Below are 15,085 nucleotides of genomic sequence, written 5' to 3' on the forward strand. Positions count from 1 at the left end.
ATGAATGGAAAATTTTGGCCCTCCAGATATTTTTGGATGACAACTTCCATCATCCCACACTAAGGTGGATGTGAATTGCTATACAACAGTATTCAGAGCACCAGAGGTTGTCCATCCCTGGGGAACTGCAGTGTAACTTGAATTGATCAGGAGGAACTGAGCTTGTCCACTTCTCTACTAGTCTAAACAATGCCTGCCACAGTCTTGTCACTCCTAATAACTGTCTCTGCATCCCACAGAGATTATTCTTCCATCTTAGGAGCCTCTACTGACTCAACATGAAAATTTACATATGTTTTGCTGTGCCTGCACAACTCTGGATTTCAATATCCATTTCATCCACTTGGCAAAATACAGTTAAGAAAGTGCAATACTAATCCCTGAAATAGTTTACGCAGGAATTTTTATTCTCTTAAATCTTCCAGTGTTAAAGCAACAAGAAAACATTTAGAATGTCCTTTGGTGGAATCTTATTACACTTGCTATAATATGTAAACTGATATTCTTTGATGCCAGCACGTTGCCCATACAGAGAAATCTCTGCACAATTAAATGAAAAGAAAGAGAAAAAGAAAAGAAAAAAGAAAGAAAGAAAGAGGATGAAATAAAAATTAACTCCCCCACCTTTATCTGATTAGGATTAAAGTACATTAATAAATTGTTTGTTAACACAAATTGTCAATAATACAAAAAGTCTACGTCTTACGTTAGTCAAGAAAAATAACTTCATTTGAATACAAAAGGATAAATACACTCTTCTTTTGTTCTATAGCCACTCTTGTACAATAGGTGAGCACAGCATTGACTTGATGCAGTGCTTCTAAGATATACAAGGGTATGACTGGCTTGAGATTTATTGAGGAGGGGCTGATACACATGTGCATTACTAACATTGGACAAAGAAATCGTTCAACCAACAATGGTTACAGAGCAACGTTCACTAAAGCACAGTTGGAAGGGGATGGGGGGGGGGCTGAAGCAGGCCAATATGGCAGCTTTGAAACAGATTTCCTTATACCCACAATGCACTGACAGCAAAGAATGCCTCTATTTGGTTGGCCCACACACTGGGAAGAGGTACAGTTGCGCACCAGATTGAAGGAGCAAGGTTCTGCGGTTTTCATTTTATTGTATTCCTGTCCACGGGGGGTGTCGACCAAAGCCTTTTCGATCCTGGGTAAGCTTTTGCAGCTGGCATTATGATTAGTAGTAATAGTATTGGCAGCTGTCCATGTAAAGCTTGAGTCAAAAAGTAAGTCTTGACCTGCTGGGTTGTCCACAATGGATAGGTATGGCTTAGTTCAGCGAGGCCTTTTTAAAGTCTATATATGTATGGAGATTTTACACTTCCCCCTTTTATTATTATTATAATTATTTTTGAAAGACATATTAGCATCTGCTTGCTGCTTCTGTTGTCCTCTCTTTCTTTTTGTTTTCTTTGCCTTTGTCCCATTTTTTTTTTATAAAGCAGTCTAAAGTCGATGTCTCTAAAGCTGCATAGCCTAGAATAGGAAAAAGCCATTTAATCCCAATGGGACTATCAGTGGTAATAGAAGTATCAGGCATGATAATGTTAATGCCCCTTGCCCGGACTTGCAACCTTCTGAATCCACTTTACAACTCTGCTCCTCGCACAGTACACCAGTGTAGGCTGGTGGGCACAGGCAACGCACATTCTTCTCACAAGTTCCTCCATTCTGGCAGATCTGAAGTTCATTGTCACACACGTTTGCTGCAAGATGGAGCGGGAAGGAAAAAGAAAAGCAGAATCAGTAAATTGGTTATGGAAAGCAATGATAGGGGAGGGAAAATTTGAGATTTCCCTCTTGAAGATACTTCAGCAGTCAGTTCATTTGCTTGGGAGTAATTGCACTAAAACCTACAATGATGGCTCAGCAGAGAATATTGGTCATGATGGAAGGTGGGCTCTGGGGAGCTGTAGTCCAAATAGTATATGTAGGACTGTAGTGGAAGGATGCTACAAGATAAAGTCACGACTTTATCACTCCTCCAACACACTGTTGTGTGATTACAACCCCTGTTAGAACTCCCAATGATAGAGTTATTTTACTTTCGCATGTTAAGGTCAACAGAGTTATGTTCACAGACTGTGCAAACAGACTAGACTGAAATATTGCCCACCAGAGGCCCTGTGCTCTGTAGAGAAAGCATGTGAAGGTATTTCTGAGAATATGAATGATTAGCCTTGCTCCCAGAGGCCACTGGCTACTAGGTTATATAGAACCAGTCTGATGAGGACCAACACATCTGTAGAGCCCCTGAGAAAGGGCAGCATTAACGCTATGGTCACTTTTATCAGGGTTGTAGTTTGCTGAAGTATCAGTATCTAAGAGATGGGGCCAACAAGGCATTGGAAGCCCCTTGACACATTTTATTTATTCATTTATATGCTGCTTTTCTTCTAAGATGGGATCCAAGGGATTTCCAAAAATAGTAAATCAGAAATGTTTACAATAAAAAAATTAAAACAATTTAAAATCCTCATTAAATACATTTTGTACCTATGGTTATCATATATACTGAATACCTCTCAGCATGTTGCTATGGTGATTTAATATTCTCATTAATGCTATAGGGGACAATCTAGGACATAGTATGGTAACGTCCTGGAAAAAAGCAGCTTCTTTTCCCCTGGATACTCCCAAACATGGGGAAGTCCGACAAACTGTCTGCACAATACATAATGGTTCTACAGTGATCAGTATCTGTATCTAGAAGCCAGTTTAGGTGAGGCATTTTGCACTTCTGCAATGTGGAGATCAGATATATGGAAAAGCAGGACCCCTTAGCCAAGCCAAGTGCTTAATAAAATTGCATTAGACTTTAGACTTCCCCTACATTAGGTTGGGGAAAATTTTGGACAGTAACTCCGACTAGTCCCAGTCATCAGAGCCAATGGTGAAGGCTTATTAGATCATGGTTTGACATCTAGGGGGCCATACATTTCCCACTTCCCCTGAATAGGAGGATACTAGCCTAGTCCTCTCTCTAACATGCTGGTTTTCGACACAGAGATTATTTCATCTATAGTGTGAAAGAAACCATTTTGAGTTGTAACAAATAATCGAACATGCAGAAAAAACTGTAATAGTTGTGTGGATGTGATCACACTGCCAGCCTAACACTGGGGAAAGTGAGTATAGTCCAAAGAAGTCACTGTCACAGGAGTATGGGAATCATGCATGCATCAGAAATTTAGTCTGAACATTTCTCTGTAGCCATTCCATTCCATAAGTGGAACTGTTCATCTTTTTGACATGTGTAGTGCTCTGAGCACCCACATCAATTTCAAGTACCATGAGCATGTAAATGACTTCTTTAGATTGCAGCCAAATGCTTCAGGCTGGAATCTTGTTGATGCATTATGCCAGCAATTTTCCCAGGCTTTTGCAGCAGTGGTAAGAGAAGACAGACAAAACCTGCCAGCTCTAGCAGTCTATTTTACCAATGTCTTCCTTCCTTCCTTGGTGCAGTACCAATGGCCTTTTCTCTCCTGACCCCACTGCTTATGCTGGCATAATTACATTGACCTAGTGTACCAATAAGATTCTAGTCCCAGACGGCCATCATATGCATTCTGTGTGCGCAGGAACCCCATTTAACACAGTTGGACTGCCTTCTTAGTAAATCTGCCTGGGATTGTGCTGTCAGTATTTAGCCCAGTTAAACAGACACAAATACTGTGAATTTCTTTGGACGATTCATGTAGCATTATCATTCAACTGATTTTTAAAATTATGATGATGCTGTGAAAAGACAATATTTGCAGCATGCAGGTCAGAACATGTGCATAACAAAATATTCAGCACATTGTTAAAAACAAAGAAGCAAGCTAATATGAGTCACAAGGCCTCTACACTGAGCAATCTGATATGCAGAGGGCAAACAGAAAAGCAAAAACTGGATGTAGCATGGCAAGATAAGCATGCCCTAGGTGACCTGTGAGTTACTGGATATACAAAGATATAGCACAGCACATTTTAAAGTTCACCATCACTTTTGTATTATAAAATATTTTTAAAGTGTCCAGGCACAGATGACAGTTAAGTAGGAAACACCAATGGTAACAACAAAATATCTATTGACAACTACACTGAAGAAATGTGAATTACAGTTATACCACTCTAGACCATAGAATCAGGTTGACATATAATGTACTTCCTCCTTCCTATCAATTCTCCTCACTCCACTCACCTCACATCCCCTGTCCACCCTGTCTCTACTCTTTCTCTTATCATATATTATTTTAAACTAGGCTAAACACTCAAAATTCCAACTGAATGTTTACCAGCCCCTGCTCCTATAGTCTTCTTTCTCAGGTTCAGTCTCCTCCATTTTCACTTAGCCTGAGCTTAAATAAATGGCCTGGGGAAGATGTTGGAGAGCTTTGCCAAGATGGACTGATAGCCGATATCATTTTAGAATTCATTTTTGTAGTAAGCCATCTGATTCAATTCCCATGCTCTCCCATTTTGCCCTTCCTGGCTCTTTAATTTTAGTTCTTCACATTTTAAAAAGTCTGGTGCTAAATCTAATATAAAGGCCAAAGAAGTATCGACCCCTATATTTCAGATGGCACCGAAGAAAAGAGAAAATGGAACATACATGCATGGGTAGATGAGGAAGGTTTGTTTTGATAAGTGTAGATCTGTAAATCACCAAGTATAGGTGGCATATTAACAGAGCTGCTTCAATCTACAGAAACAGTATCTACACTAGTTCTAACTAAAATCTGTCAACAAATATGGAAAACAAAACAATGACCCACAGACTGGAAATGATCAATATAAACTCCAATCCCCTTTCATGGGGATTGGAGTGTATATTGAGCATTTCCAGTTTGATTTGATTACCAAGAACCATTCCATTAATTTCTCACACAACCAAAGTGATGCTCAAAATTCTACAAAAAAAAACAAAACCCTCTTATTGTATACAGAACAAGAAATGCCACATGTCCAGACTAGGTTTAGGGAAGACACAGGCACTAGGGATCATATTGCAAACATATGCTGGATAATGGCGTGTACCAAAGAATTTCAAAAGAAAATCAACCTGTGCTTTATACACTACAGCAAAGACTTTGATCCAGTAAGTCTTGTAGATATAGATAACAAAAAGCTATGAATTGCTCCTAAGAAATGGGTGTGCCACAGCATTTGATTCTTCTGAGTGTAACCTGTACTACTGTTAGGAGCTACTGTTAGGACAGAATATGGAGAAAAAGGATTAGATCTGGAGGAAGGAAAATTGGGAGGGAGAAAACTGGAGGAAGGAACATCAACAATCTAAGAAATGCAGATAGTACCATACTACTATCAGAAATTAGCAAAGACTAGGAATGTTTATTGAAAAAAGTCGAGGAAGAAAGTGCAAAGGTAGGTTTACAGTTGAACATTAAGGAAACATAAATTATGACCATAGATGATTTACAAAACTTTAAAGCAGACAATGAAGATATTGAAATAGTTCAAGATTTTCCATACCTTGGCGCAACCATTAATCAGAGTGGAGACTTCAGTCAAGATATTAGAACAAGACTAGGACTTGGAAGGGCATCTATGAAGGAGCTAGATAAGCTCATGAAGTATAAAGATATATCACTGAATATAAAGTTAGGATGCATTTCTTCTTATTTCTGTGTATGGCTGTGAAAGCTGGACAGTGAAGAAAGCTTATAGGAAGAAAATCAATTCATTTGAGATGTGGTGCTAGAGGAGAGTTCTGAGGATACTGAGAACTGGGTTTGAGAGCAAATCAAGCCTGAAGTCTCCCTAGAAGCCAAGATGACTAAACTGAGATGTCATTATCGGCTTCTAAGTCTAGGGAGAGTTCAGCACCTTTCCAATTATTATCATGAGAAGACATGACTCACTAGAAAAGACAATAATACTTGGGAAGGTGAAGGGCAGTAGAAAAAGAGGAAGACCACATTCTAGATGGATAGACTCAAATGAAGGGAGGCACAGCCCTGTCCGAAAGACCTGAGCAGAGTTGTTGATGATAGGATGACTTGGAGGTCTCTCATTCATGGGGCTGCCATAAAGTGAGGTTGACCTGAAGGCAGCTAACAACAACAAGTTCTATAAATCAAGGCTTTTATGAAAAGCTTGTAAGATCTGGAAATCAAGGCTTTTATGAAAAGGCTCAGTATTCATTCACTGTAGCAAAAAAATAAAAAAAAAATAAAAAAAATGGAGGGGAATGAAAATACTGCAGACAAGATTGTACTAAATAACTAAATCCAGCAACTAAATATTAAATCCAGTAAGTCTTGTAGATAACAGTAGCCTTCAGGAGCAGCTGGTGGCTCCCTTCTGAACATTTTTTTCTGTATTGGGTTTTCCAGGATCTAGTTCTGGTTTCTCGGGAACTATCTAAGATGCTGAACATCATTCCCAATATAGGTTCAGCACTTGAAAACACCTACAAATTAGGACTAATTCCTGTAAAAACCCAGCATGGATTCATCCTCTGATGTAATGGAGCTCACATCTTCCGTGGTGTCCATTGGTGTCCTGAAATTAATGACACCTGGGCAATGACTGCTACCAGGTAGAGGAATCAGCAAGGAATAGGCATTCATATCGTGGGTGTCAATACTATAATGGAAAGCTCTGAACTTGGGACTCTCTCACTGCTATATATGCTAAATAAGGTGTAAGGAAGTTGTAGGCCAACAACATCTAAAAGACGCCAGGTTGCTCACCTCTGCTGCAGTAGAATGCCTCATTTATTATTATGATTTAATAATCAACTAGAACCTTTTATATTCACAGTATACATTGCTTTGCTTGATGACAATTCAACAGAACTACAAAATGCATTCTTTTAGTCCTATAGACACTTCTGCCTTCCTAAATATCCAGAACAATCATCTGCAAAAGTAGTCACCTGCTTGTCTCATGTCATGAGATCCTAATGACTATCACAAGCAAATGATTTAATTCTTCATCCAGTTGTCATTTTCATCATCAGTCCTGCACCAAGACACCATCAGCTCTGAACCTCATCCCTCTTCTAGTCACTTGTCTGATTTTCACAGCATCCCTATCTAACATGTTGTTGAGACTATACAGTATAGCCATATTAATGGGAACTCCTTAATAAGTGACAGTTTAATCATGATGGGCAAGCTCCCTTCAAATTAACAGAGGATGCATAACAAAAGTGCTTGGTAGAATTGCTCCCCTTGCAATTGTCTAGAACGTATGGCCTTTGTTTCTGAGGTATGGTTGACTTGTAAATCTGTGCATGCAAATGAGTTGAATAATAATGCTCTTCTAGTTTCTCTCCAGCTTGCCATGCTATAATTAATACAAGGGCAACCAACAGACACCATCTAAACATGCTCCTCCTTCATCACCTTCTTCTGTGATAACTTTTACAGTACTAATGTATTTTTTATGACCCATTGACACAACACTGAAATGCATGCACAGTTTCTGATCTGTAAATGTCACAACTGCATATTAAGTTATAATAAATGCTGCTTGCTCAGGGAATTACGATGATGATGACCATATGTCTGCATTTTAGTCTTCTTTAATGCAGCACACAAGACGAGCCTAATTGGGCATATTTATATTGCAAATATAAAACAAGGGGAATAATAAACCATAAAGCAAATCTGATGAGATTTCAAGTGTGGGAAATTATTGCCAACAGTAACAGCTAAAATAAGAGACCAAATTGTTCCGATATTTATCATTCCTGGACCCACATTTGCTAGGAAATGTTTGGGTTGATTCACAGGAGCATCTATGACCTGCTTCCCCACCATTTGGTAAATGGTAAAAATTGGTTACCCGTGGTCTTTCTGGGGAAGGACGGGTTACAAAATGAACAACTCATAAAACCTATCAACCCATCTCCACAGAGTTCAGTGGAACATGCTTCAAGATATGATTGCAACTTGAATAAATAAACATGAACTGCATGACTATTTGCTGAATTCTGTTTTCATTTCTGATCTTAAAACCCCCACAGAGTTCTAGATTAGATGAGGTGATATCAAAGTCCCACCTTTTTTGTTTCGCAGCTCTATTCATTTACACCTACTTTGTGCTGCAGTAAAATGATGAACTCTTTCATTAACCATTATTGGCTGGCATTCTGCACTACAGTCACAGATGCATAACCTAGAGTTATGGATCCATAACTGCTCTGTATTCAGTATTTATTTATCAGAATATTTATATCCTGCCCTTTAGCCAAAGGGCAGCTTACAATAAAATACATTTAAACATTATTTATTTATTTATTAAATTTTTTGTTGCTGTTGTGTGCCTTCACATAATTTCCAATTTATGGTGACTCTAAGGCAAACCTATCATTGGGTTTCCTTGGCAAGTTTCTTCAGAGGGGGTTTGTCATTGCTTTCCTCTGAGGCTGAGAGAGTGTCACTTACCCAGGGGCACTGGGTGGGTTTATACTGCTGAGCCAGGAAATTCTGAAGTTGCCCAGCCACCACATCCTTAATAATCTATCTTCAAAAGGGGATATATGCAATTGACCATATATCTCTGGGTCCAGGGAGGACCTCTTCAGGAGAGGGCATAACCTTCCTTGAAGGCAGCAGGCACCCCCTCCCCCTGCCCAACATAACAAGGTATTTACCACCCCTGGACCTACTGGGTTACTCCACCCCTGCTAGACTTTATCAGCTAAGATGGGCAACAGTTGAATTTACATGTAGTGGGCTGCACTACTCAAAATGTCTTGTCAGCAGGCCTCAGGAACTGCAACTGATCCCATGGACACCAGCCAGATGGTTAACTGTATAACTCCCTAGGCTCTAGCTGAGGTAGAATGTTTGCAGTAATTCCTTAGAGCCTCTGTTCCTAAGCAAATACTGACAATGGTAATTACTTGTAACAGTAACAAACTAATCTTGGGAGTCATGGAACTATAACAATTACAGATTATGTTTTAAAAGTCACTTTCCAAGTTTTGAAGATGTATGACTAGGTTTGTAATTTATGATGCTTCTGTCTGAAGTTTCAACAATTGACATTTACCTGATCTTTCAGCTCATGTGGTTTAAGACAAAAGAGCAGCCTTTCTAGAAATAAGTAGTTGCAAAAGGCGATTCAAAGCTGACATCACAATGTTTAAAAGGAGCAATCACCTGAATGTTTTTTTCTTAATTTTTTAAAAAATTGGCTGATAACAGTGGTGAATTACATGTACCATTAATACTGATCATTGCCTTGAAACAAATGAGCAGAAATCAATAGTTAATTAAAATACCTCTTTAAAAAATAGATCAGATCTTGCTTCTATTTGGAGACTGAGTATAAATTAAGAAATTTCTCAAAGTTTGCCAGTTTCATAGAGATAATAAATTTAGTTTCAACTTATTTTATTTTTTGAAAACCTTGGACCTCATAGAATCATAGAGTTGGAAGAGACCGCAAGGGCCATCCAGTCCAACCCCCTGCCATGCAGGAAATCACAATCAAAGCATCCCCGACAGATGGCCATCCAGCCTCTGCTTGAAGACCTCCAAGGAAGGAGACTCCACTACACTCCGAGGGAGTTTGTTCCACTGTCGAACAGCCCTTACTGTCAGGAAGTTCCTCCTAATATTGAGGTGGAATCTCTTTTCCTGCAGTTTGCATCCATTGCTTCGGGTCCTAGTCTCTGGAGCAGCAGAAAACAAGCTTGCTCCCTCCTCAATATGACATCCCTTCAAATATTTAAACAGGGCTATCATATCACTTCTTAACCTTCTCTTCTCCAGGCTATGGCCCAGTTTTCTAGTCTGTTCAGGTCATTTTGAATCTTGATCCTGTCCTCTGGAGTATTAGCTATTCCTCCTAATTTGGTGTCTTCTGCAAAGTATGCCCCCAATTTTGTCCTCCAAGTCATTGATAAAGATGTTGAATAGCACTGGGCCCAGGACAGAGCCCTGTGGGACCCCACTGGTCACTTCTCTCCAGGATGAAAAGGAGCCATTGTTGAGCACCCTTTGGGTTCGGCCGGTCAACCAATTACAAATCCATGTAACAGTTGCCTTGTCTAGCCCACATTTTACAAGCTTGTTTGCAAGAATATCATGGGGAACTTTGTCAAAGGCCTTAGTGAAATCAAGATATACTATATCCACAGCATTCCCTTCATCTAACAAGTTGGTAATTTTATCAAAGAAAGAGATTAGATTTGTCTGGCATGACTTGTTTCTCTGAAACCCATGTTGACTCTTTGTGATTATGGCATTGCTTTCTAGATGTTCACAGACTCTCTTTTTAATGATCTGCTCCAGAATCTTTCCTAGTATTGATGTCAGACTAACTGGATGATAATTGTTGGGATCCTCTTTTTTTCCTTTTTTGAAGATGGGGACAACGTTTGCCCTCCTCCAGTCTGCTGGCACTTCTCCTGTTTTCTTATTTCAATGAACACATGGTTTATCTTTGTGCTTACAGTTTTACGGACATCCATAAAATAATTAAGCATTTTCTTTTTTTTAAAAAAAATACTGCTATTGAAAATTTTGGAAGCATGTTAGAATCATGTTATTTCTATCAACACTAGTGGTTTAACAACCCGTGTCATGATGCTGCACTGGCAAAATGTTTGATTTGCTCCATTTTAAGCACTTAGACGTTTGTACAAAGGTCACCAACAAATGATGCCAGTTAAGAAATTGGACCAGGTCTATCTTTCTATGCATGTAAGATGATGGCACAATTTGCAGAAATGCTGCAGTATAGACAAAGGTCCCTGAAATGCTTAGCTAGATACTCTTAAAATAAATACTTTTTAAGGGATGCAGACTAATTTTTAACTTTTATTTTTAAAACCACCTCTGTACTATTTTTGTTTGCACCATTTTTCAAAATTATTATTTGTTTGAACTGTGCTGTACAGTTTCCTAAGCAAAACCTCAATGTTACATTACAGTTTTCCCCCTGAACCTTTCTCATTCTATCATTCCTTTTAGGACACTTGGCAGATTTTATGCTGAATTGGGTACCCTTGCCAAGAAATATCACTTTTAAATCTACAGCTCTATTTTTCAGAGATAATCTACACAGTTTCATCATCTTTTAAGACATAGACATAGGACTGTGACAATTTTAAAATAAAAAATACTAGTTTTATGCATCACATTATTGATTGATCGTGGTTTCTGCATTTCTGAAAAAGCAGGTTTTGAGACAAAAATTAAATATATCATCTTAAATTCAGTTTTCAGTCCCAACTAGTGGTGACTCACAGAATAACTGGATTTTTATATCCTGTAAGTATTGAATTACTACAGGTTGAGTCTTTCTAATCTGGAACTCCAAAATCCAAAGGATTCCAAAATTCAAAATTGTCCAGGTAGGTGGATGAGATAATGGCAGTTTCTTTTCTGATGGTTCAATGTACACAAACTGCATGCACATAATTATTTAAAATATTATAAAATTGCCTTCAGGAGATATGTATAAGGTGTATACAAAACATAAATGAATTTCATATTTAGACTTGGGTCCCATCTCCAAGATATCTCATTATGTATGTATATGAGAATACAGTCATTCCAAAATCTGAAAAACTCCAAAATCCAAAACATTTTTGGTTCCAAGCATTCTGGAAGAGGGAAACCCAAGCTGTATAAGCAATTGATTAAATGGATGTACTCTAGTTCAGAACAGTACAGCCATGTGAGACATTTCTCTTTTCATCTTTAAGTTTGATGTTCCAGTAAAGCTAATCCATTACCTCTATTTTTCAGAGATGATCTACATAAATGTATTACTTCCTTGTTGAAGTACCATCAAATTTGCTTCCATTTCCACCATCTCTCAGGAAACAGAAACAATATGTGGAAGAAAAATAGCCATAGTCTATTAGAATTTCTGTTAGCTAGTTTCCAGTTATGAGAGATTCATGGCAGATCAGCAGAGGTTAAAATTCATGCCATAAGACTACCCCATCTGTATCAATGTTCTAACAGTGACACCACACTGCAACATCAGTACACTACAAAATATCTGGTATCTGCATTATTTTGGTTCCCAACTAAGGCTTGTTTGCAGCGTTTGCCAATTGTGTGGGGGTTAGAGTATAACACTAAAGAGTGTTACACTCTTAACTTCATGACTTCAGGCCTCCTTGTCACATCTTGTTGAATTCTCTGCATGTAAGGAAGACTCTTGGGGGCCAGAAAGCAGCTAGCTTTACCATAGACTCAGGCCCTATACAGACTGGCAGAAAGTGCTGGCCTGTGGGCGGAGTCAGGGTGCAGCATTCTCATGGTGGACACTCTAACTCCACCCCCATGGTGCCATTTTGGCATGCACCAGTCCACACGGTTTACGCCATCATGATGCACCTTTGGCACTGTATCCACATGATTCATTGCCGAAGGGGCATGATAAAGCTGCACTGGCACGGCTATGGCACCTCTTGGAGTCTTTAAATTCTTTTAAAAGTTTCTTTAAAAACATCATATCTTACCAAATTTTACCTTTAGGCAGTGCTTATGATCTTGTAATTTAAAAGTGTAATTTTAATTTTGCTAGTTATTTTTGTCACAACTTTATCATCATTACATTCAGTGATGTATGGGAATTATGATTTATGAGGGGTTTTTTTGTAGTACAAAAACATTACTAAGGATTCTGTATGGTGTGGTATGGGAGGAGCTCAATGAGGGGGTGACAGCATGAGTTACCGCACTGGGTGACACCGACCCTAGTGACGTCACTGCTGCCACTGTTTGTCACTGTCAACAAAATTAATAGAGTGGACAGCAGTGGCGTAGATGGCAACACAAGGACAGAATAAGATGGCAGTGGATGGCTGGGGTGGCAGTGAAAGAGAAGCAAAAGTTGCCTGCTAATACCTAAGCAACTCAGGAACCAGCAAGGCAGGTTTCTGTAGCAACAGAGACAGCCATCTGTACCATTCCACATTGCCTTATTCCAGTGTAAGTCACCAACAGGAAATATTCAGTTTTGGAGAAATATAAAATTTGCACTGGTCCCTGTTTTTAGAAGTAGAACTGATGAAGACAGTTTGCAAATCTGATTGGCAAATAAATCTGGACAATGGGGACTGTTCACTTCAGAACACAGATAGATGGAAATCCTCTAGCACATTTACCACAAATGAAAACAAAGACTGTAATATATGGTGCCCCTACTACAGTTTGGCATTCCTTCCTTTTAATAGATGTGTTACAAAGTCTTTCATATCTTTATAATGTTTAATCTGCTGTGAGACCAACCCTAACCTTAAAAGTTTCTAATATATTTATACATCTAATATAAACCCTAACATTAAAGGTTTCTAATATATTGGAATATATCCTACTGGTTAGTCTCAACTTAAAAAAAAAGCCTTTGAAACAATTGTTGATTGGTGAGTTGACAAACTGCATTAATTCAAGAGGTCTACTCTAGTTTGGATTAGCAACAGAATTCAGGCCATTATCTGTATTCTTAAATGTACAGATCACGGCACATGAGCAAAAGCACCTGCAAAGATGGTGAGAAAATTCTCAAGTTCTTCTGGTTCCCAAAACATAATTTGATTGCTGATGGAGCATTAATATTCTTGAACAAAACCCTTTCCCCAAAGTGCTAATTAAGAAAATATTGAAATTTTCTACAGGTCAAGACATCCATTTATATCCACTGGAAAAAAATGGCTTTTCACAAGGTACCACCATTTTTCTCCTTTGAGACTTATGAATAATGCAGATTGGGGTATGTGTGTGAAGGGAGACAGAGAGAGAGAAAAAAAGAGAGCAGTGGCCTGAATCCACTTCATTAGTTTCTATTAGAATACACCTAGTGCAACTATTATTGAATGATTAATTCAACGTGTAAGTAAATTCCATTGATTCAATGGGTCCACTCTAGTGGATACTTATGTGATGCAATGGGAACAATGACTCAGCTTACTGTATCATGACACAAACTGGGGCAACTGGTGTGTGCATGCATGCATGCATGCGTGCAGAGCATAATACTGGATGATAATTCTGCATGTGTCACACAGCCTTCCCTGCATCTTCTGAGGATTTTATCGGATTCTCCCCCAGTTTATCCATCTTTCATTATGGGGTCAGCCATTGCTAACTCACAAGAAAAATGCTCACGAATTTAAGTTGATGTACACCTAACCTTAACCTCCCTTCCTACGGCTTCGTAAGTGTCCTTTGAGCATCCTTCTTTCTCTTAACCAGATTAAATTTTGTAGTTTTACAGTGTGTCCTTGATTTAAAAAAAATGTTTGCTTCATTCTTGTGGATTAAGGAACAAAAGACCCACAATTCTAATATTTGAGTGTTGATACCATAATGGGTTATAAACCCCATGGGAGGTCAGTACTTCACCAAGTGTATTGTGTGTGTTTGTTGCTGTTTACAACAGCAGCTGGTGGCTTCCATGGCAGTGAGGTAGTGAATCTATTCCAGCTTTTAGTCCATGTTTTAAAGGTGTTGAACATATTTTGGGAATATGGTTCTGCCTTTCAATCCAGGCTAAAACTCAGAGTTGGTTCACCACTGCTTTAACAAAAAAGCCTCCCCTGGTTAACTCCAGGCCTTTCATGTTCCTTAGCACTTTGGTAAAGCATTCCTCTGCCAATAACCTTAAAACATTATTGGCAGTCTATTACATTAACTTGAGCCATGTGTTCTCATAAAAATGAACATGAATAACACATTTCTGTTATAGTAGTCAATCCTCTAAAAAGAAGTCATGATCATGTGCACTGAATGCATACGATCAGCAGTGGTTTTCCATGTCCAAACTCTCCAAAATGCTTTATTCCCCCCCCCCTCCAAACAGGTTTAGCTTATCAGATAGATATTTTGATGCTTAGACTACAATCCAAGCTTGCCACAGATTATCACCATACACACACACACACCAAAGGAAATTAAAAGAAGCAATTTTCAGATAGGAAACAACTCCTCATGCAAGTGTCCACAAATAAAGATGCCATAGCAGCAAATATAGGGAGAAAGATATTTTTACAGAGGGAAATATAATGGTCATGAGAATAAAAAGTATAGGCAATGAGTTTTGAGAAGTTGAACTAGTTATTTCCCAATTAG

At 38.6% G+C, this 15,085-nt stretch overlaps 1 protein-coding gene across 9 annotated transcripts in view; it reads right to left on the reverse strand.

Annotated features, from left to right (window-relative positions):
• Window positions 1-386: 386 nt before the first annotated feature.
• Window positions 387-15,085, reverse strand: part of NTNG1 (netrin G1) — a 307,304-nt gene continuing 292,605 nt past the window's right edge. For all 9 annotated transcript variants that reach the window (XM_042465425.1, XM_042465423.1, XM_042465419.1 and 6 more), the window contains one exon: window positions 387-1,732. In XM_042465425.1, coding sequence (XP_042321359.1) covers window positions 1,503-1,732 — 230 coding nt within the window. In that variant the 3' untranslated portion in view covers window positions 387-1,502. The remainder of the gene's footprint in view (window positions 1,733-15,085) is intronic.

This window comes from Sceloporus undulatus, chromosome 4 (assembly GCF_019175285.1).
Source record: "Sceloporus undulatus isolate JIND9_A2432 ecotype Alabama chromosome 4, SceUnd_v1.1, whole genome shotgun sequence".
In the NCBI taxonomy this organism is placed as follows: Eukaryota; Metazoa; Chordata; class Lepidosauria; order Squamata; family Phrynosomatidae; genus Sceloporus; species Sceloporus undulatus.